Here is a 22,038-nt window from a genome sequence, read left to right on the forward strand (position 1 = left end):
AAATAGACCTTCTAAAGACTATGCCTTGGGGTGCTCTGTAACAGGAATATATAAATATATAATATATGTAGATATATGTTGTTTGTAGCAAGAAAGTATATTAATAATACCCAATACCCAGCAATACTTAATTTTACAATATGCTCTTTCCAGGTGCTGGGATATAGAATAATGGGGTTTGGGACACTGAGAATCTGGAGAAAACTGTGTGTTCTTTTTAGAAAAATATATATATTTGCACAGTGACAAGGAATACAAGCACGCCCACAAACTCCTGTGGTGAACCCGGTGCTTGTTCAGCCCCTCTGTTTCCTTCCAGAGAATGAAGGACTGACATGTGGGGGAGGCTTGTGGAAGAACCCTGTTTGGGGAGTGTTTTCTAGATTAAGATTTGCACATGAGATCAGGAAGTCCGCCTGGAGTAATGACATGTCGTTGTCCTGACTTTTGCTGCTGAGTGTGGAGGTTTCTGTGACAATGGTGGAGATGGCTGGGTGGCCCATTGTCCGAGAGAGAGGGGTAGAAATCTAGGATTCATTGTTAAAAATATTTATTTTATTTATTTATGCATACAAGAACTGGGTGTAAGCCAGAGGTGTGTGGGTGGGGGTGAGAGGATTCACTAGAGACAGAGTGGGGAGCAGAACAGGCAGATCTGCTGAAATACACTGCTGAGGGGAGCAGCGGGTGAGACAGGAGAGGTCTGCTGCACCATGTGGGTCAGCTCCCTGGCTGTGGATCGAACTCAAGCCACAGTGGCTGGTGATAGCTTGATAGTGCTGAGTTTTTAACCCCTGTGCCACCAGAGAGGCCCAAATCTAGGGTTCATTTTCCTTTTCCACTCGGGCATCCTGGCTGGTAGAAATATGAAGCAAAAGGAGATAAAATGTAAAAAGGAGGTTCCATGATAACTCCATTGCCAGTCTTTGACATTAAGTAGCATTTAAAAGTTTTGAGGTCTCAAACTTGGTTGCACACCAGAATCACTTGGGGAACATATTTGAAAATGGAATTTCCAAGCCCCTGAGACTTTGATTCCTCAGGTGGGGAGCTTGGGCCCAGGAATCTGCATTTTACAAGCCAAGGTCAGAAACTAGTCCACCATCAAGCTCATAAAGCTCTGTGGGGACACAAATATCATCTTTATTTTAGAGTTCTCTGGTTTTCGGCTTCTAGTGGTCTGGTGGATTCCACACTGTCCGACAAGGTGAACTTTTTTGAAGAGGATGCAAACATTTTGAAAAAATACAGAACATTGTTTTGGATACATAGCTGAGTTCCAAGAAACTGGAGAGAAATGTTAGGGACTGAAAATAAAGAATGGGGAGCAGCCCTAAGGTGTTACCCTCCTGGGAGCATTTCTTAAGCTCTATTTGCTATGCCTGCTAGGAGGGAACACATAAATTGTGTTCTCTCTCTACCCATCTCTCTCTCTTTCCCTGTGTACTTAAATTCAGGACCACAGAGGGCTGCCTTCTATGTGGAGAGATAACAGGGAAACTTGGCTCTTGTGCCTCTGTGTACGTGTGTGTGTGTGTGTGTGTGTTATGGAAGTCTCCCTGTGACACTGTAATCACAGGCTAGTCCTCCCCTGGACTTGGCTTTGAATTTATTCTGCTGCTTTCTCAAAGTGGTAATCTCAAACTGAGAAATAAACAGAAAGTGGCTCCAGGTCCCTGGGATTCCTGATGGAAGCAAATACAGTCTCTCCCTGGATGAACAGATTTTCCACCCTGGCCCAGGTGGAGAATACAGATATTGGTAGACATGTGAGTAAATTTCAGCAAATATTGACATTGGAGAGAAAAGTCTATAGAGAACAGGAGAGGAGGTCAACGAAACAGAGAAAGCAGGAAATATCATAATATGTGGTTGTGAAAGTAACTGCATCTATCAGTAATGATGATAGCCAGACTGCAAGACAGATGGCCAGGTCAGACACAAGACAAATATCTAGTTGGCTGTTATTGATGAGAGCTACACCCCCAAATGAAGATGTTGAAGGATGCGTTGAAGCTAACAGAAAAGGGCAAGAGATCTTGGGCAAAGGTTAATAACAGTAAAGAAAACCAGCAAGTGTTACTATCAGGCAAATATTAAAGTGGCTCCAAGAGGAAATAAATGTTCACTGTTGGAAGAACTGCACGCTATAGTTCAAGCCACATCTCGCCGGCTGTCTGAGCCTGTATACTGTTTTATGGAACACAGCCACACTCATTCATTCCCATAGGGTGGGGGGATCTTTTTGTGCTATGATATCAGAGTCAAGTAGCAACAGAGACTCTGTGGCCTGCACACCTCAAAATATATCCCAAGAGGCTTTTACAGAAAGTGTATGTTGACTCCTGAATAAGAATTACGCATCTAGCTCCATCCATGTTGCTGCAAACTGCATGTGTTTAGCTAGAAGGGATCATGCTCAGTGAAATAAGTCAGAAAGAAAAAGGAAAATACTGGATGGTCTCACTCATAGCAGGAATTTAGAAAACCTAAATAAGGGACAAGGAAAAAAGACTAATTAATACAAAGTAAAAGTCAAAATCAACAAGCAACTATAAACCAGAGACACACTGGTGGGGGGGGGGCAGAGGTGGGGAGAGGAAGGATTAGAGCCAAAATAAGGGGGGGTGCAATTGTATGGGGAATATAACCAAAATGAAAATGCATGCATTGTGCAAAAATGAAAAATGATGTAAGAATTGTAGAAAATAAAATATTAAAAAATTACACATCTATATCAACATGATGACCCTTAAAAACATAATATTGGGTAAGAAAAGCAATTTGCAGACATATGGTTTCGAGAACACACGAAAAAGACTGTAGGTAATTTGATGGGACGTACATGCATGTGGTGACAGTCTAAAAACTGGGGTAGTGGTCCCCTCCTGTAAAGGGGGAGGCTTAACACAGGCGAGGGCTCAAGGGGCTTACTCCCTAAACTGTGTGGTTGGGGATGAGGGTCCTTGTTTTCTTTCTTTCCATAGGTCTTAAAAAGTAGCATGATACATTCTTTCAAGGGTCCTTCCTGCTGGTGTCTGCTACTGATGACCCTGTGGCCGCAGGACAAAGTAGCAAAAAGGTTAAAGAGAGAAAGATGCCACATAGCAATTTTCACATGCTCAGGTAGGAAGGAAATCCCTGAAATAGGAGAGAGCCATAGACTCAATGGAAGAGCCCTGGAGTTCAGAGGCCAGTGTTCTGCTGGAAGAAGGAATCCCTTTTTCCAGAGCCCCGTTACGGCCTTTCTGGCATCTGCTGGAGTTTGCCATATGATCGCAAGGCTGCCAGTTTTATTTTGGATGGCCTGAGTCACCGGGAGTCGTTCTGACTCCCCTCCCATATGATTGCTGCTTCAGTGCGAAGGTGGCGAGCAGGCATCCTCACTGCCCCCCTCCCGCTGCATGGTTTTGGAAGCTCGCCTTTGCCCTCACGCGGTTTGCTGCTGTCTTGCTGAAAGTGAGCCATTTGGGGCCTGGCTGGTTCAGGTGGAAAAAGCACCTGCTTCCCTTGGGACGCAGGCAGAGTCTGTTCTTTGCCACGGCTACATTGACAAGATAGGTCTTAGAGGAAGGGGGGAAAAAGCTTCAAAAAATTTGTAATTTTCCAAAAGGTTAACAAAATGCACTAGCAGGTTGATGGGAAGCGTGTTCTTATTTGTACTTGTTCAGCTTAGATCCTGCCTTTATGTAGTTGAGGGACCCCAGAGAATCAGAGGCTCCCGACTGGCTGGCTGGGGTTTAGAGGAACTATTTGTTCTTCGGTGGGTAGGTTCTTTGAGAAAGTCATCGTTTTTTAAAGGCCTTGAGGAGCTACTTTGTAAGTGAATGGGTAAGATACTGACCGATGACCCCAAATAAAGTTTTAATTTGTGTTTAGAAATGTCCCTCTCCGAGCAGGTAGGAATGTTGCTTTTGCAATTTGGAGCAGGATCATCTACCTGAGAAGCACCATTAATGTCAAAATGTGGTGCCAGTGCCCATTTATTTCACAAGTGTTTTTTGTGCTGGTTACTTCAGCTGTCATAGTAAGCCAGGCGGCCACAGCTGGAGCAGTGGTTTCTAAACTTGTGTTCCCAGAGAACTCTTACATATTTCAAATTACCGAAGATCTCAAGAGACTTTGCTTATATGCCAGTCATACTGAATGACTCTGTTAGAAATGAAAGCTGAGAGATTTTGAAAGCATATTTTTATTGATTCATATGAGAACAACAGTAAACCTGTTATCCGTTAACACAAAGAGCCATACTTTTTATGAAAAGTGACTGTTTTCCAATATTAAAGAACTTTAGATGAATGTCTTGGTTTTACAAACTTGCAAATTTCCAGATGACAGTTGGGTTCTCGGATCTGATTCTGCCCCAGCCTGTTGCAGTATCACACGTCGGGTAGCCCTCAGAAGGCTCACTGTACACTGGTGAGAGAACAAGAGTGAAAAAGGCAAATGATCTCGCTTTTAAATTCCCACCATTCTTGTGACAATTTGCTGCAGATCCAGTCATTTGAAACAACACAGTTTTATTGTCTTATTGTTCTGGAGGTTGGCAGTTTGAAGTGTGTTGGATGGGGCCAAAGCCAGATGTTGGCAGGACTGCATTCTCTTCTGGAGGCCCGAGGAAAGATCATTCCTGCTGCACCTCCCCCGTCTACTGCTGTGCTGGTCCGCGGCACATTCCCTTGTGTTTATCAGTTTCTAGAAGCTTCTCACATTCTATGGCGTATGTCCTTTTCCATTTTCCAAGCCAGCAATGGCCTGTGGGTCTTTCTCACATCACGTGAAGCTGACACAGTGTCTTCTGCCTTCCCTTTCCGCATTTAAGAGCTCTCTTGGTGACACTGGGTTACCTGGATGATGTAGGATAATCTCTTTATTTTAAAGTCAGCTCATAGACAGCTTTAGTTCCCTTGCCATGTCAGGGAACATAGTCACAGCTTCCAGAGCCATTATTCTGCCCACCACATTTTAGTATTGTAAAAATAATTCTGATCTCAAGGATTCCCTGAAAGAGCTGGGGAGTGGTTTTTTTCCAAACATGGTGATAACTTACTAATGTAGGAAAAATACTAGCTGAGCGGATGAGTAGAGAAAAGAAGGGACGAACATTTATGAAGCGCCTACTGTGTGCCAAGTACTGTGCCAGACACTCAATCTACATTTTGTTGTCTGCTAACCGTGCAACCTTGGACCAGTTAACTTCCTATCCTTATTTTTTATCTGAAAATTTGGGTATAGCAGTATTTACCTCCTGGAGTCCTGGTGACATTAGCTGAATTAATGACCGAGAAATGCCCTGCACACAACATAGAAAGGCATTACTGTTTATTCCTTTTCTGTTTCCTTTCTTCCTGAATGAAAAAGTCTTGATAGTTTGCCTAGTATGTGATCTTTTGATGTGAGTAAATTCTCTTTTTCTTAGAAGTTTCTCCCTTGAAGCAAATGTTCTTTTTTTCTGAGTGCTTTTTATTAAAGGACTTATAGGTTGTCATTAGATCATTCCTATATATAATTTTATTTCAATTGTGGTTGCATGTAGTTTTATTTTTGGAACTTTTGGAAGCATGACGGATTTCTAAGGAACAGTCAGAATCACAGATATTACTTACAGAGTAATAAGAGATATAATTTTAACTGTCGGTGGGAGTATAAATGTCATATGCATGGTTAATTATACAAATGAGTAATTCTGTTTGTCATGGATTGTTTTTCTCTGGAGATGATGCAAAATATATAAATTTATGTGAATAATGAAAACTTCTTTTTTGATGCAATAAAATGCCTTTAGAATTGTCACCTCCTCTGTGGGGCACACCTAGCCCTGAGTCTAGTTCTTCTTAATTTACACATGAGGGTGGCATTTCTTGGCCTGTGATGTAGCTCACTGTAGGGCCTGTGCTTAAGTATTTATAATCCCTGTGTGCTGCCCTGCAGTGCCTGCACATAGTAGGTGTGCAGTCAGTGCTCATTAGAAAAAGTCCTCAGAGTTTAGGAAGTGGGAAAACCAATTTACCAACATATTACTGCTGTGTGATCCCATTTATGTAGAAATTATAGAAAATACAAAGTATAGAAAATGCAAACTATAGAATGCAAATTATAGAAATGCAAATTATAGAAAATGCAAACATATATGGCCATAAGAAGATGAGTAGTTGCTCAGGGATAGGCAGGGGTGGAGGAGAGAGGGTGGCTGGGACCCAAATGGGTGTGAAGAAATGTTTGGGATGTTAGAAAGACTCATTATCTTTATTGGGTTAATGCTTCCACGCTATCCACATATCAGACTTCATCAAACTGCATGCTTTATGTGCAGTTTATTATACATAATTGATACCTCACTACAGCCATAATATAAAACAAATAAGGAAAGACTCTTGTTTTACTGGCTGGAGGTGGGCCACCTGCCCAGGAGGTGGGATGCTAGGAGTGGCCCAGTGAGTCAGGTGTTCTCACCTGGGCTAACAGCTGTACTGGAGGACCAGGGCCTGGTATAGAATTTGTGTGTTTAGAGGTGGGGAGGCAACATTTCTTATCTAAGGGTTGGGGTGTACTGGGCAGGTTACCCCACAGATGTGCACCTTCATTGTAAAAGGATACCCTAGACCCTGTGATTCACCTTGGCATCTGTTACTGGACTATTGCAGAAGTAGAAGTGGTTTAAAGCTGAATGGTTAATGGAGAAACTGGAGAGAGTGGGAAAAACTTGTATTTAACTCTCTAAGGCTTAATAGTAACAGCTTGTGCATTGTCTGTATTTTAATTTCTTCACCATTCTGCTTCTTTAATTGTGCCCAATTTCTAAGAGACAGTGTTTTTTTTTTTTTTTTTTTTTAATGATTGACTTTATTTGTTTTGTTTATACAAGCACTGGGTACAGTCAGAAGCACAGGAGGGTGAGAGAATTCACCAGAGCCAGAGCAGGGAGCAGAGCAGGCAGAAGGACCGAAGTACACTGCTGAGGGGAGCAGCGGGCAGCAGGAGAGGCCTGTGCACCATGCGGGACCCTCCTCCAGTGGCCGGGGAGCAGCTGGGTACTGAACCGTTGCTGCAGAGGCCGCAGGCAGCTTCGCAACCCAGCGCTCAACCACTGCGCCACCGGGGAGGCCCAAGAGACAGTGTTTTAAATGGATACAACCATATTTTTGATATATTATAGCAGAAAGTGTTTTAAATGGATACAACCATGTTTTTGATATATTGTAAACATAAAGGTTTTCATTATGGTCGAATTGTTTCCTGTCAGTTGCATTAGGACAAATTCACATTCAGACAAGCAACAGTAGCAGAACTGAGGAGCCATCTGACCTTCCCCAGCCTTGCTTGATAAAAGGAAGTTGTAACATGGTACCATTTGCTAAGAGAAAATCATTGGGAGGGGATTTGTCTTTCTTGTCCGTTTTCACTTGGCAGCTACAGATAAAAAGTTTAAAGGTTTAAAGCTAGTTTGCTTTGGAGATAGTGAGGAAATGTAAATACTGCTTCACCTTAGACACAGAAAGTGCCTGTACCCTCCCCCCCATATTTTTTAATCTAAATGAGTACTTTTAAAATGAATGTCCACACCTTGTTTTCAGTCTTCATGTGAACTTTTCAAAGATAATTTGAAATCATGTTAAATAAATATGAAGCCATCCATACAGTATTTTGAATATTGGTGAATACTCTTGAGTTATATGATGATCAAGTTGAGACGGGTCAAATTAGGGAAAACACCAATTCTAACCTTTTCTAACTTTTGTTGGTTTTGGAACATGGGATTATGTTACCGACAGAGAAATGTGACCTTGAACTGTTTAACTCTGTTCATCCTCACTTTGCTCCTTTCTATAGTGGGGATCATCACTGGTGCTTTACATTTAGTGAGGTCCTTGGGCAGATACTGCCTGACTCAGCCAGCGCTGGCGAGTACTAGCCACTAGGATGACTTGGTCCATTGAGTGCTGGGAAGATTCACCGATTGAGGGTGGGAGAGGGGGAAATGCAGGCTTTCTCTCTGTTTTTGTAACCTTAAAAATTCTCTAGGGGAAAAAAGTTGTTTCTCCCTTTTCTTTCTTTTCCTTTCCTTTTCTTCTCCAGAGACTTTGGATCTGTATATATATATGTAAAGGCAGGACTGGACCACAGGGCAGGTTTTCTGATCCCATGCAGACCGGGTAAAGGAGTCAGAGTCCTCAGTAGTTTTGCAGGTTTTTTATTTGGGGTTCACCAGGCATATGGCAGGCAGGGGTGCTGGCTGGGGGGCTGGGAGGCTGGCAGGCCTCCCAGCCCCCAGCAAGTCTTCACTCTATCTGGGCTCTCTAGCGTTCGTTCTGCTGCTTCTCGGCTTCTCTTTCGGCTTTTGCTTCGGCTTCTACTGCTGCTACTGGTGCTGCTGCTGCTGCTGCTGGCGTCCCCCCGTGACGCCGTCCTTAAAAAGCACAGTCTTAGCTCAGCTGAATCCCATCTACCTATGCCCACACCCTATTCCAGGTGCCCGCCATCAGACATGCATTCAGGACAAGGATCCATCATCTATCCTGATGGCGGAAGGGCAGAAAAGCCTGACATTTTCTTTGCCCTACTATATATATATATATATGTATATGTATATATATGTATATGTATATATATATTTTTTTAAGATTTATTTATACAAGCACTGGGTACAGTCAGAAGTGCGGGAGGATGAGAGAATTCACCAGAGCCAGAGCAGGGAGCAGAGCAGGCAGAAGGACCGAAGTACACTGCTGAGGAGAGCAGCGGGCGGCAGGAGAGGTCTGCGCGCCATGTGGGACCCTCCTGCAGTGGCTGGGGAGCAGCCGGGGATCGAAAGGGCGCTGCAGGGGCTGCGGGCAGCTTTGCATCCCAGTGCTCAACTGCTGCGCCACCGGGGAGGCCCAATCTGTATATTCTTTTTAATCAGGCAAACAGCTGGAGATCTATGGCTTATACCCAAAAGAAAAATCCCAATTAAACAAAGAAAACTGTCATCTTAATGTCTTCAGAATTGTGGTTCGCGTTGCCAAGAAATTGAACTTCAAGGATTTTCCAGCGCATTTTGACATTTCTCTTAGATCACCTCCTGTTAGCACATTTTGGTTCTGGAGTTCGGACTCTGATATGTACATTTGGGCCTCCAGATGGAGCCTGTTTCCCCAGGATCTGCTTCATTAACACTGCTGCAGCCAGCACTTTGTATGTAGATCTTGATCAACAAACATCTCTGAATATTTCCTTAGCATAGTTTCCTAGAAGGAGAACTACTAGGTCAGGGGGTAGAAATATTTTAAAAAGGCTTTTGGGACACATTGCCAAGCTGCTTTCCAGAAAACTTATACTGATTAATATTTTTGAAAAGTAAGGAGGGAGGCTGCCAGATCCCAGCATCAAAGATAGTCCCTATTTACAATTCAATCCCAGCATCACCCCCAGCTGTGTTCTGCCACTACAAACAAAACCAGAGACGTTTGTCCTGTTCCCCTCAATCACACACAGTGTAAACCAATGTTACTTCAATAAAGGAAAACAAAAACAAAAAACAAGAGCAGAAAGACCTCAAGGAAGAAATAGCCACAAAAATGCCACTGCAATCTTATAGGAGGAACATGACACTTTACTTTCATTTCTTAGCCAAGAAGCACCACTTATTATAGAATAAAATATATATAAAATAAAGACAGTAAAACCATTTGTAATTCCACCTTTCATGCAGAGCTGTTGTTAACTGTCTAATTGTTTATATATTTTTTTAAGAATTAGGATGGTTGAATATTTACATTTATTAGCCATTTAATTTCCTTTCTTGTGGGTTATAACCTTTATCTATTTACTTATTGGAGTCCTGTTTTCATTAGGATTTGTGTGGGGTTTTTTATATTAAAGATAACAATCCTTGACTGTTTGTCTTATAATTTTTTTGTTTAACATACCTGTTCTCCCAAATTTTGTTTTTGATATTTTTGGATACACATGTTTAAAAATTTTATGCTCTAAAGCCGTCATTTTCCCTTTGTGATTTATTCTGTTGTTTTTACATTTGGGAAGTTATTATGATCTATTCATAGAGGAAATAAATAGCAATCTTTTATGTTTTTCCTGCCTTTTTCATATTAAAATTTTTTTGAGTTAAAAAAATTAACTCTTTGATTCACATGGTATTTGTTTTACAGCTAAGTGTAAGGGAAGTCCTAGTTGTCCTCTGCACTTGTAGCTAACCACTGTTTATTAAAGAGACAGAATATTCTAGGCAAATTTAATTCAAGTTGGTCCTCAATTGCAGTGTACTCTGGAGAACACAGAGTAGAAGATCACACATTTTGTTGAAAATAGGGCAAATGAAGGAGAATTTGAGATGGGAAAGATGGATTGAATTGTAAATAGGGACTGTCTTTGATGCCAGTTTAAAAAGTTAAAATTTGTAGGCAGTGAGGACTTTGAGTCACTGAATGTCTTTGAAGTGAACATTAGGTAGGACTCTTTTACCTGTAAGCAATAGAAAACCCAACTCAAACAGATTTAATTTAAGTCCCCCCCCAAAAAGAAATTTTATGGGCTTGATTAATTGAAAAATCCAAAAGTAGGACCAGCTTCACACCTGGCTCCATCCAAGTTCCGAGGGTCTCACTGGGTGCCTTCTCTGTCTTTGATCTGCTTACCTTTCTCATGGCCTCCCCTAATGTTCCTGGTAGTGACCTTGCTCATCTCCAGACACATAGCTGCTTTTAAGGTCCATGTTTAGAATAGAGTGCCTTTTCCTTGAAATTCCCTTGCAAATTCAAACATTTCTCCATTCAGACTTATTCATTCACTTTGGCTGCAGCAAAGTATGATGATGATTGGCTAATAATCAGTGTTGGTGAGGAAATCCAGGTGTCCTGGGTCACATGTACTCCACCCAGAGTCAGGAATGGACCCTCACAAAATCGTTAGGCCTGAATGTTGGGGAGGAGCAGTTTCCCATGGAAGTCCAGCATTCTGGAGGGATGGAAGGGACATCAGTTAGGCTAGTTCTGCTGCTGTGACAACAGAGTCATGACGTGCTGCAGATAGCTATACCCAAAGTTTCTCTCTCACTGCTGCAAAGTTGGCTGGGCCCTCAGGCAGCTCTCCAGGGCAGCTGCCTCCATAGGGTGACCTAGCTTCCAGGCTGCTTCCATGTGGTGTCTCCATCACCTGTGTTTCCATGAGTGCACTGTGGGAATGAATAAACTTCTGCAAATGGAGAAGGCACTTTGAGCCCAAAGAAGCAAGCAGGCATGTCCATTAACCACAATGAAGCTTATTAAAGGCAACTTACCTGGCGGCAGAGTCCACACCACCACCCTAACAGGGGTCATCTTGTAGGACTAATGATGCCAGATGTCTGGGGTGCATGTCACGTGTGTCTTTGTTAATAGATGTCTGTATGGAGCATGAGTCTAGGTTACTGCATATAAAAGAAACTGGGGAAATCGGCTGCCTTCCCAGGATAGGGCAGTTACCAGTCTCAGGCCTCGGATGACCTTCATACAAGATGGAGTCATTTTGGTTTTCCTGCACCGCGATAGCAGGGAAGGGTATGTGCTCTGATCTAGAAGTGACTATGTCACTTCTGCCACAGTGTGTTAGACAGAGTGGGGAGTGGCGGTGGAGGGAGGGTCCTGCTCCTCCCCATGTGCCTGGAGGAGGGAGAGACACACTGCAGGTGGGTGGGCACGGGACAGATGGCACAGGTGACTGGTGCTCACACTGTTTCTCACCACAGGCTGCTTTTAGGACCTCAGTTACCAGACTCACCCCTCACAGCCTCCTGTTCTATCTGACTAGTGCCTGGGATAGTGCTGAGGGCAGGTGTGGTATCTGGTAGATGCATTTGGCCTTTTAGAGCTTTCCCATGCCGTGCACCCAAGGGCTGAGGGAAAGTCAAGTTGCCTTTCTGAGGACATGGGGCACAGCCCTAGATTCCACTTGGGCCGTGGATTTCTGGTTGGCTCTGTCCCCACACACTGCTCTGTTAGACTTGAGGCCTGTAGCAAAGGAGAGCTGTTGAGCACTTCTGATCATTCAAGGGATGAAGTACTTGGCAAAAACCCGACTTCCCAAACTGAGATCTCACACCTCTTAAAATGTTTCCTGGAATAGGTGGAAAATGCCTGCTTCTCTGAGTTCTGACTTCATTCATAGTCTCATCAGGAACGAAGTATAAAAATTTGGTAAGAAAGGACTTCTTCTCTGGTGCTCTTAAAAAAGAAGAAAAAAATGGTACAGTGGATATAACCAGAAATTAATAAGCAGGTTACCCTATGATTCAGCAGTTCTGCTTCAGGGTCTCTGCCTTAAGGCAGTGCGGGCAGGGCCTGGAGGAGACATTGCACCCTGTGCTCTTGGCAGCACCTTGCACAGAAGGCCAGAGGTGGAGGCAGCCCGTGTGTGGGTCCAGAGGCTGAATGATAAACAGAACGTGGCAGACACATGCAATGGGACATCATTCAGCTTTAAGAAGGAAGGAAGGGAATTCTGACACATGCTGTAACATGATGACATTTTGAGGACATTATGCTAAATGGGATAAGCCTGTTACAAGAAGAGAGATACTGTGTGACTCCCTTTAGATGCAGAACCCAGAGCCGCCAAGTTCACAGGGGTGGGAAGTTGAATGATGGTTGCCAGGGGCTGGGGGCTCAGGGGGATGGGGAGTTACCACTTCAGGGGATGAGTGTTAGTTTGGCAGGAGGAAGGGTCACGGAGATGGCTGGCAGGGGTGGCTGCCCAGTACTGTGAATGATCTTGACCCAACCTAAAAATGGTTAAGATGATCAATTTTATGTTATGCATATTCTGCCACAATTGAAAGAAACAGCTCCTTCTGCAAACCCCAGAAAGCTTACAGATTTTTTTCCCATGGGTTGTTCCACATGGTTCCCAGTGCCCCATGGGGCTGGTCCAGCCACCCTAGCCCTGGGCCTGCCCCCTCAGACCCAGAGCAGTCTCCATGTCTGTGCAGATCGTGTAGACTTGCTGTCATCATCCACTAGGTCTGAAAGGAACTTACTTTCTAAACCGGTTCCCCCTCCTATGTCTGCTCTGCACATAGTGGCTTGTGCAGAGCCCGCAGTTCATGCTTCAGTCTCAGTGTAGACAGGCACCTTCTCTCCATAGTGCTGGGCCTTCTCTTGTCTTGCAATTATTCATGCTTGTTCTTAGCACCCTTTCTGAGATGTTGCCTGGAATGTGCTGAAATCCCTTTTAATTTTCTGACATTGCTTGCATTTATATCGAGGGCTGGCAAATTAAAACAGCCCGAGCTGCCTGGGATGGTGCTCCCGCTGTGAGCACAGCCCAGACGGTGCTCCCAGGGATCCTGGAGATGCGCTGACCAGCAGTGAGTTTCCATCTTGCTGGTGTTTCCTGGAGGGCTTCTCCGCTGCTTCTCAGGTAGTGGGGAGGCTTTAGAGCCGGCAGTGCATCTAAATATAAACTGATTGAAACAGGCCCTTAGGACTTCCCTTGGAAAGGTCATCTGGGAAAGTGGAGCTTTTGGCTTTTGTCAGTGATCCCACTTCACTTCCTCCACACGGACAGTGCGGTCATGTTCAGAAAATAGCAGGTCCAGGGTGAGGAGCACAGAGGAGCTGGCTGGCCCTGCGTGGCCTCCCCGCTCAGCACGGTTCTTGTGGACAGTCACCTTTCCCTGACCTGGATTCGGTCTTGTTTACAAAAGGAACAAAACAAAACAGCGAACCTGAGTTTTTGTCTCATTCATTTTGACAAAAGAAACTTTTGAAGTAAAGGAATGACTGGTGGGTCTCGACTGTTTAGAGGTTCAGTGGACTCGGCCACTTTCAGGCGTCAGTGGGGGAGACAAGTGTCCCTGCGTCCCAGGTGCTGGCCTTGTTGGCCTGGAGGGTCTGTGCGAGGGCGTCAGGGCTGGCTCTCAGGTGGTGTGGCCTCTTATGTGGGACCAGGAGTAGGCTTCAGGGGTCAGGTTTCTGAAAGTTTTGGCAAAATTTGCATATGTGTTTTTCTGGGGAGAGGCTTCTCCAGCTCCGTTAGGGTCTCAAAGGGTTCCAAGTTACAAGCTCAGAAGATGTCATTGTCGCTGGCACCATCCCCTGATTGAAGCTGTTACCTGCAAGAGCAGTGTCATCTTTTGAGTATTTCAGGAGGCCCATTAAAATGGAAGTGGATAACATGGGCCATTGCTACTCAAAAAGAAGTGGGGCCTTCCTGCTGGCATAGGGGTTAAAGACAGAGCTATCCAGCTATTGGCAGTCACTGCAGCACCAGTTCGATCCCTGGCCAGGGAGCAACCCACATGGTGCAGCAGACCTCTCCTCGCCCACTGCTCCCCTCAGCAGTGCATTTAGGTAGATCTGCCTGGTTCTGCTCCCCACTCTCTTTGGTGAATCCTCTCACCCTCCCGCACCTCTGGCCTGTACCCCAGCTCTTGTATGATTAAATAAATCTTAAAAAAAAAAATGCATCTTCCTCAAATCCTTGTTGAGACCCATAATCTTGGGGAAGGGAGTTGAGTGTAAGATTCTGGAGTCAGGCTTCTGGGTTCAATTCCGAGCTCTGTCCAGTAGTGACTGTGTGACCTTCAGCAAATTCTGTCATTGTGCCCCAGGTGAACGCGTATATAAAATGGGACATGACTTCATAAGGTTGTTGTAAGGATTGCATGGTAGTGTAAAGAGTTCATGGTGACATGCAGGACATGGCAAGTGCTTGGAGAATATTAGTTATTATAGCAAAGCCAGGAGGTTGTCCTTGATGATATAAAAAGTAGTTAAAATACAACATCATGGTTTTGGTAGCAGAATGTGGTCAGCTCGATTTTTGTGTGCCTGTGTTGGTTGTTTTGTGCCTGTCTCCAGAAAGTCCCCTGTCTGCAGCATTTGTCTACTTGTGTGATGTTTCACAGCGGTTTTGGTGCATAAACATCATAGATGGTGAAAGAATACTGTCACATAAAAATCCTTATAGCAAAATAGGGCAGCCTGTGTTCTTGTCACAAAATAACTTCTCAGTGAGGTTCTTCCTAGTTAAAGACTCCCTGTGAACAGACTAAGCCGAGGAGAATCGCATCTGTCCTTTTTGTCTTTAGAACTATATTATTCAGTTTTCGATCCTCAATTTCTTTCTTTCTTTCTTTTTTTTTGGATCCTCCATTTCACCTAGAATATGGTTACTGAAAGCACGTTATCTGAGGTTTCACTTTGTGATTGACTTCTCTGTCATCCTTAGACTCCGGAGAGCTGTGATCTGCCTCTCTGCATTCATCTTCTGACTCACCTGGCACTTGTGAAATGTCTTCATGTGCTGGTTTTATTCTTTTGCCATAATAGGTGGAAAATGAATAAATATGAATGCTCAATGAAAGCGAAAGCAGAGGACCACAAAGATCCCATCTTCAGACTTCTTTTTATACCTTCTTGAAAATGATGTAATACTTTGGGCAGTGCAATAAAAAAACAGGAGGATTTCACTATTGCACCATCTTAGGTGATCTGTTGTTCTCCTGCTCTCTTTATTTAGCTTTCCTAAAAATCATAGGGATAATCGATGGGTAATGATGAAATAATTCCCCAAATGACAAAATGGCAAAATATTTCAAAATATTGGAAACATAAAATTACTAACATGGTGTTCTTGCTTTTTAAGAGGGTCCAGTTGACTCATGGATATTTTATAAGGTAGGATGAGTTTTGGAAAACCTCCAAGAAAGGAAAAAGTTATGGTATTATAATCCTTACAATTCCAAACTAAGACTCCAAACTAATATTGAATTCGAAGGACTCTGATGTTATCCTAGGGGTTAATGATACCTTTTTTTTAAAGATTTATTTATTTGTGCACACAAGAACTGGGGGACAGAGGTGCGGGAGGGTGAGAGGATTCACCAGAGGCAGAGTGAGGAACAGAACAGGTAGATTGACTGAAATACACTGCTAAGGGGAGCAGTGGGTGAGTCAGGAGAGGCCTGCTGCACCATGTGGGTACCTCCCTGGCTGGGGATTGAACTTCTGCTGTGGTGGCTGCAGATAACTTTGTAGGTTGCAGTGTTATTTTTTATTTAAAAGAGGAAAAAAAAAACAATAACAGTTACTGTTATCATACACCAATATACCAAAACCTAAGTAATGATTTAGTTATATTCTCAGAAAGTCTATAATGATGGGAGAATACAATCACTATAGAATAATAAATTTAGAGAGCTTCATACAAAGATGTATATGTGTGTGAGGTCAGCTGTGTAAGAGATATACACAGAATCTTGGCAGCAAATACATAAACTGTGAACAGCTCTCTTTCTGGATGATGACATGTGTTCTCTTTACATTTAATTATCTGTATGTTTATCTTCTAAAATCTAGAGCTGGCTTGTATTATTTTTAAACAAAACAGCTCGCTTTGTGATGTCGAAGCAAAGTCTTTCTTAATAACAGTTTTAAGATATTATTTACATACCATACAATTCACCCTCTTAAAGTCTCCCATTTGGTGGTTTTAGAATGTCTACCACAGCTGTACAACCATCCCCATAATCAACTTAAGACATTTCCATGACCCCAAGAGGAATTCTGTACCCATTAGCAGCTCCCAATCTCCCCAGCCCCCATCCTATGCCATCACCCCTCTCCTCTCTGTCTTTGTGGACCCCCTGTTGTGAGTGGAGCCACACATCTTAATAAGGTCTTTGCTGACTGCTTCTTCCACTCAGCATAATGTTTTTAAGGTAGAGCAAATCACTCTTGCCCTTCGGTTGCCTCTTTCTATTTAACCGTCATCCTAGCCCCTATTTATCGTGTGGTATAATGTATTTCTTTCCCCTTTACTTCCAGAATTGGTGCCTTCAATCATGAGCAACTTGTTGAATCCAGATGCTATTTTCTCAAATAATGAAATGAGCCTGTCGGACATTGAAATCTATGGCTTTGATTATGATTACACCTTGGTGTTTTATTCCAAGCACCTTCACACCCTGATATTTAATGCTGCCCGGGACCTTCTCATCAATGAACACCGGGTAAGAGTGCTGGGACATTTGTCCTCCTGCCTTCACCTAGATGTTGGACCAACAGCTGTGGACTGACCTGGCATCGGGCTGGGTGCATAGCATGTCATTTGGTCAGTTGCTGGTGGATGGGTGTGTGAACTTCTGATGACTCTATGTGGAAGATGGCTTTTTTTTCTTTTTAAAAGATTTATTTATTTTTATACAAGAGCTGGGGTACAGGCCAGAGTTGTCGGGGGGCAGGGGGTGGGGTTTGAGAGAATTCACCAGAGACAGAGCAGGGAGCAGAACAGGCAGAATGACTGAAATACACTGCTGAGGGGAGCAGCGGGTGAGATAGGAGAGGTCTGCTGTGCCATGTGGGAATCTCCCTGGCTGGCCGGGAATTGAACCCGCGATGCAGAGGCTGCGGGCAGCTTCACAGCGCGGTGCTCAACCTGTTGCACCACCAGGGAGGCCCTGGAAGATGGCTTTTTAAGAAAACAACCGCTTCACTGAGGTCTGATTGACACATAAGTGCTATGTGTATTTAATGTATATAATTCCTTGAGTTTGGGCATAAGAATACACCCATGAAACCATTACCAAGGTCATAAACTATCCATCACCTTCCAAAGTTTCCTCCTGCCCCCTTTGTTATTATTACTGGTGTGTATGTGTGTGTGTGTGTGTGTGTGCACGTGTGGACATTTAACATGAGATACGTCCTCTTGGCAGATTGTGAGCATGCCACATGATATTGTCAGCTGTAGGCTTTGTGTTCTACAGTAGAGTTCCGGAGTTTGTTTACCTGCTTGCATATTTGAAACTGTGCCCATAAGACATTGTTTAACAATAAAACCTTTAACTCTCTCCTTGACAAAAGACTGTCCCAGATTATGCATTAGCAGAGACTCAGCTGGTAGAATTGCTGAGACCCTGTAATACAAGGAAGGAGGAAAAGGAACACTCATTCCCCAGGGTCTCTGCCCTCGTCCAGATTGAGAACACATTTCAAGAGCCAGGATGAGAAGCCTGCCCGAGGTCGCCTGAACTGGACCCTGGGAGAGTCCCCGCAGCATCCCAGGGAATGCAGCTTGTGTGGGACCCCCTAAGCCAATCGCTCAACTGGGCAGTTCTGTCTTCTGGAAAATTCTTCCTTGGTTGAACAATTCTGCCTTCACACAGCTGGATCTCTTCTCTTGTCTTCTTTTCACCTGACCCCTCAGCCTTTCTTGTGTTCCTCTCTTGTGTCACAGGCAAGGGGTGAATGTGTTTAGGACATGGCACTGCCCTTGAAGAACCACGTCTAGTGGGGGCAGGTAGATCATGAAGCCCCCAGAGGAGGCCTCTCCAGACCTGGACAGAGGGCTGGAAATGTGTAGGGATGGTTGGAACAACCTTCTCTGTCTGAGGGAGTTGGGGAAACAACTAAGTAGGTGATATTTCAGTGGAGTCTGGAAGGAGTTTATTGGCAAAGATGGCCTGGGGGTGGGTTGAATGGGTGAGTGTGAGTAACCCAGAAGCCCAAATCTTGAAGGCTAATGTTTTATCATTTGAGTAATGGGCTGGGTGTTATATAGACCAGGCACACTGCTTTCAAGACCTCTGCTTTCCCCAGGCAGATCATTGTCAGTTCTTTCAACCATTCTCTTTTCTAGTCTTTTTATCATCTTGAACCTCTTCCTCCAACTGTGTTCTAAAAAGAAGTTTTTTTCTTCTCACATGTGAGGACATGAACTGATGATGCTACTGACTGTAGGTGAGGTCTGACACTGCTGCAGTGTGGTGTAGAAGGGAGACCATCACCTCCCCAGTTCTGGATACCATACTTTTATTAATGCTGCCAAAGTTTACATTGATTTTGGATCCCGACTGTTGATCCAGTACATTTCATGTTCCTCCCCATTTTTGATTATCAGTGAGTTTAACAAGCAACTCATTTTGTCCTTATTCAAAATGCAGAAATGACATTTGCCAAGAAATCACATTTGCCCTTTTTGCCACGAAGCTAACAGCCAGCTTTCTTTAGTTATGCTCACCTTGGTAGATATAAAACCATCCAGCCACTTGCCATCCTGCTGCATTTCTCTGTTTGTTCAGGAGACTCTTTTCTCTTCCATGTAGCCCCTGGTCCTTTCCTTTAACTTTGAGGATTGAAACAGAGTAAGAGCTGGATGGTCCTGCCCTTAGTTTCCAGTCTGCCAGTCTGTACCATCTCTCTTCCACCCCACAGTGAGATTGTGCAAAAGGGTGTTGCTTTAGTGCTGGCACACTAGTCCCAGGTTGTCTGCAGCATTTTCTATGACTCTGATAACACTTACAAAATGAAGTTGATCCTAACAGCACTGCCTTCTGGTGGGCTGCCAGGTGCCGACAGCACAGGGTCCAGAGGCTGACCCTGGGGTTCAAAACCTGGCTTTCACCATTTAGTTCTTAGGTTGTCCTGAGCAGCTCATCTCCTTTCTTTGGGCCTCAGTTTCTACCTCTGTGTAATGGGCTCAGATAAAGGATGTAAAGAGCCTGGCACACAGAAAGCCCTCAACAGTTGCCAGCCTTTGTGACTTTGACTATCTGCGCAGTTACTGTCTGTGTTCAGCCAAGGAAGCAGCAGCTCAGAGATCAGCGAGCAGCCCCAACCCACAGGACCAGCAGGAGGCAGGACCAGCAGGAGGCAGGGCCAGGCTTCAGACTCAGATCCATCCTTTTCTGAGACGCTTGTCCCGTGCATTTATTCCTTGCTTCCTTCCATGCTTTCCTTGCACTTATTCCTCGCTGCCCCTTCTGGGATGAACACATTCCCTTCCTACCCTCTTATTGTTCAGATGAAAATTAAATATACATGAAGGCAAGAAATTTATGAAGATAAAAAATTTATGGAATTTCAGGGCAAAGAGAGATGAAATAGATGGAAGAAAAGCACCATCGTCACTGGAAAAGCATCTAAATTTAAGATGGTTGGACTCTCATTCCCATTATGTCTGTTTGTTGCTTTGGTAAAAGAAAAGAAGTCATAGCACTAATTATCTCAGGCTTATTAATAGAATCAATTATGATTATGCAGATTTTTCTCTTGCTCTGATTAAACAAAATAATTCTTCCAACATGCACTGAGTTTGCTGCCATTTTTCCTGCCAAGGCTAAATGTACTTGTCGGGATGGAAAGCCATCTGCTTTTAAGACACACAGTAATAGAACCAGTAAGTCTGCAATTTAGCATCTTCCCAAGGAGCAAATGTAAAACTTCCAACCCCTTCTTAATTACCTTTTCTCTTTCTGTTTTTTTTTGCAAGAATAAGTTTTTACAAAAATGGAAATAAAAAATTAAGGTAGTAACTGGGTCTGTATCTTCATTTCCTGTGTCCACCAAGAGCTAGTACCCCATCTCCCTTCCCCTCCCACCTGCCCTCACTCTGCTCCAACTGTACCAGCCTCCTTGCCTCTCCCAGAGCCATGGGTCACCCTCCTGCCTCTGGCCCTTTGCACATGCTGCCTCCGCCTTCTTGCCACAGGCAGCCTCATTTTTTTTTTTTTTCCTTTTTCAGATCTCTGAGCCCTGGTACTGTATTCATGGTACTTTTTGTCCCTGTGAGGCCCTGTGCCGGGTTACTTGTCTCTGGTCTGCCTCCCCAAGTTAGATTGGAAGCTTCTCAGAGGCAGAGATTGTGTCAGTTTTGTTCGCGCCTGTATTCCCAGACCTTGGCCAGGGTGCGAGCTCAGCACACACTCAATGTAGTCACTGAATGTCAGTTAGGGGTGTGCTGTGCCTGGTGTGACATCGCCACGTGAACGCCGGTTCTTTTATCCCCAGTTCATGTTTTTTTGTGGGTATCAGAGAGGCAGAGAGCTTTGTTTTTACGCCCTTCTGCCCTGCCTTTAAATAGACTCATAATTAGGCTACTTCAAATGGCCCTCAGGAGCTCACGGGCAGTGTGATGTAGAGGCTGCTGCTGTATCTGGAAGTCTGACTAGCCAGGCAGGGGGCAGGTGCCAAGCCGCAGAGTCACAGGAATCATGCCCGCAGGGAGCTCCCGGGCTCTGCTCTGTTTCAGTAACAACTTGGCTGGAAGCTGCTCTGGGCATTTCTGTAACATTTTTGGGGAAAACTTCGTTCCCACAAACCGGCCTGCAAGTCCAGGCCGCTCCTTCTGGAATTGGAACTAATCCAGGTACTGAAGGAAAACAGGCGGGGCCCAGATAGGGGTTTTAGTACAAATCCCAAGTAAAGGTCTTTTGTCTTCTGCACGACTTACTGCTATTAGATGTGCCAGGCACCTTCACAGACCTCAGGTGAGTCACGGTTTTCAGGCTGGTGGAAAGTTTCCAAACAATGAAGAGTTCAGAAAGTATAGCCATAGGTGATGGAGGGAAGTGTGGCCAGAGATGCTGAGTGTGTGAGTGTGTGTGTGTGTGTGTGTGTGTGTGTGTGGCGGGGGGTGGGAGGGGATTGTGTGGGGAATCACAATTAAGAAGCAGAAGAATCACCCCAGTCCAACCATGTCTTTCCATGCAAAGGAAGAGGCCCGGAGCACTAAGCGACTCACTGGAGCCTGCAGGGGAGCAGCCGAGGCAGTGGCTCTTGAAGCTGGGCCCCCAGCTCGCAGCTCAGCCACGTGGCTTGATTTTCCTGCACAGTTGCTGTGTGCAGGAGCCTGCCCTGAGCTCCCCATGTGTGTGTTTGACTTCATCCTCTCCCTGTCTCATCGGGTAGGACTCTGTCATCCTAGCGTTGGAGATGGGAAAACTGAGGCTCACCCAGAGAGACGAACTTGACCCGGTCACCTAAATCCGCAGACTGAATTTCACGCCTGGTACCATCTCCTCTTGGAGATGGTTCCTCATCTCCATGTTTTCCTGTTGAGGCTTTTGGCTGCTTTCTGCTGCTTCTGTCAGTTTTCCAGGACTACAGTCTCTAGACTCTTTGGAAAACATCGTGTGCCTCTCAGGACTGGCTTCCGGAGAACACAAGCCATGGCAGGCAGGGGGTGCGAGTGGTACAGGGCCGTGTGTCACTGTGACCCTGCGACCTGCTGGGGAGTGCAGATAAGCCTGGTGCAAGGCAGGGGCTGCCTGACTGCAGTCCT

At 44.5% G+C, this 22,038-nt stretch overlaps 1 protein-coding gene across 1 annotated transcript in view; it reads left to right on the plus strand.

Annotated features, from left to right (window-relative positions):
* Positions 1-22,038, plus strand: part of NT5DC3 (5'-nucleotidase domain containing 3) — a gene marked incomplete at both ends in the record, with an annotated part of 46,555 nt that overhangs the window by 6,088 nt on the left and 18,429 nt on the right. The window contains one exon of the mRNA XM_084255004.1: positions 16,803-16,987. Coding sequence (XP_084111130.1) covers positions 16,803-16,987 — 185 coding nt within the window. The remainder of the gene's footprint in view (positions 1-16,802; positions 16,988-22,038) is intronic.

The sequence above is a fragment of the Talpa europaea genome, assembly GCF_964194135.1.
Source record: "Talpa europaea genome assembly, chromosome: 15".
Taxonomy (NCBI): domain Eukaryota; kingdom Metazoa; phylum Chordata; class Mammalia; order Eulipotyphla; family Talpidae; genus Talpa; species Talpa europaea.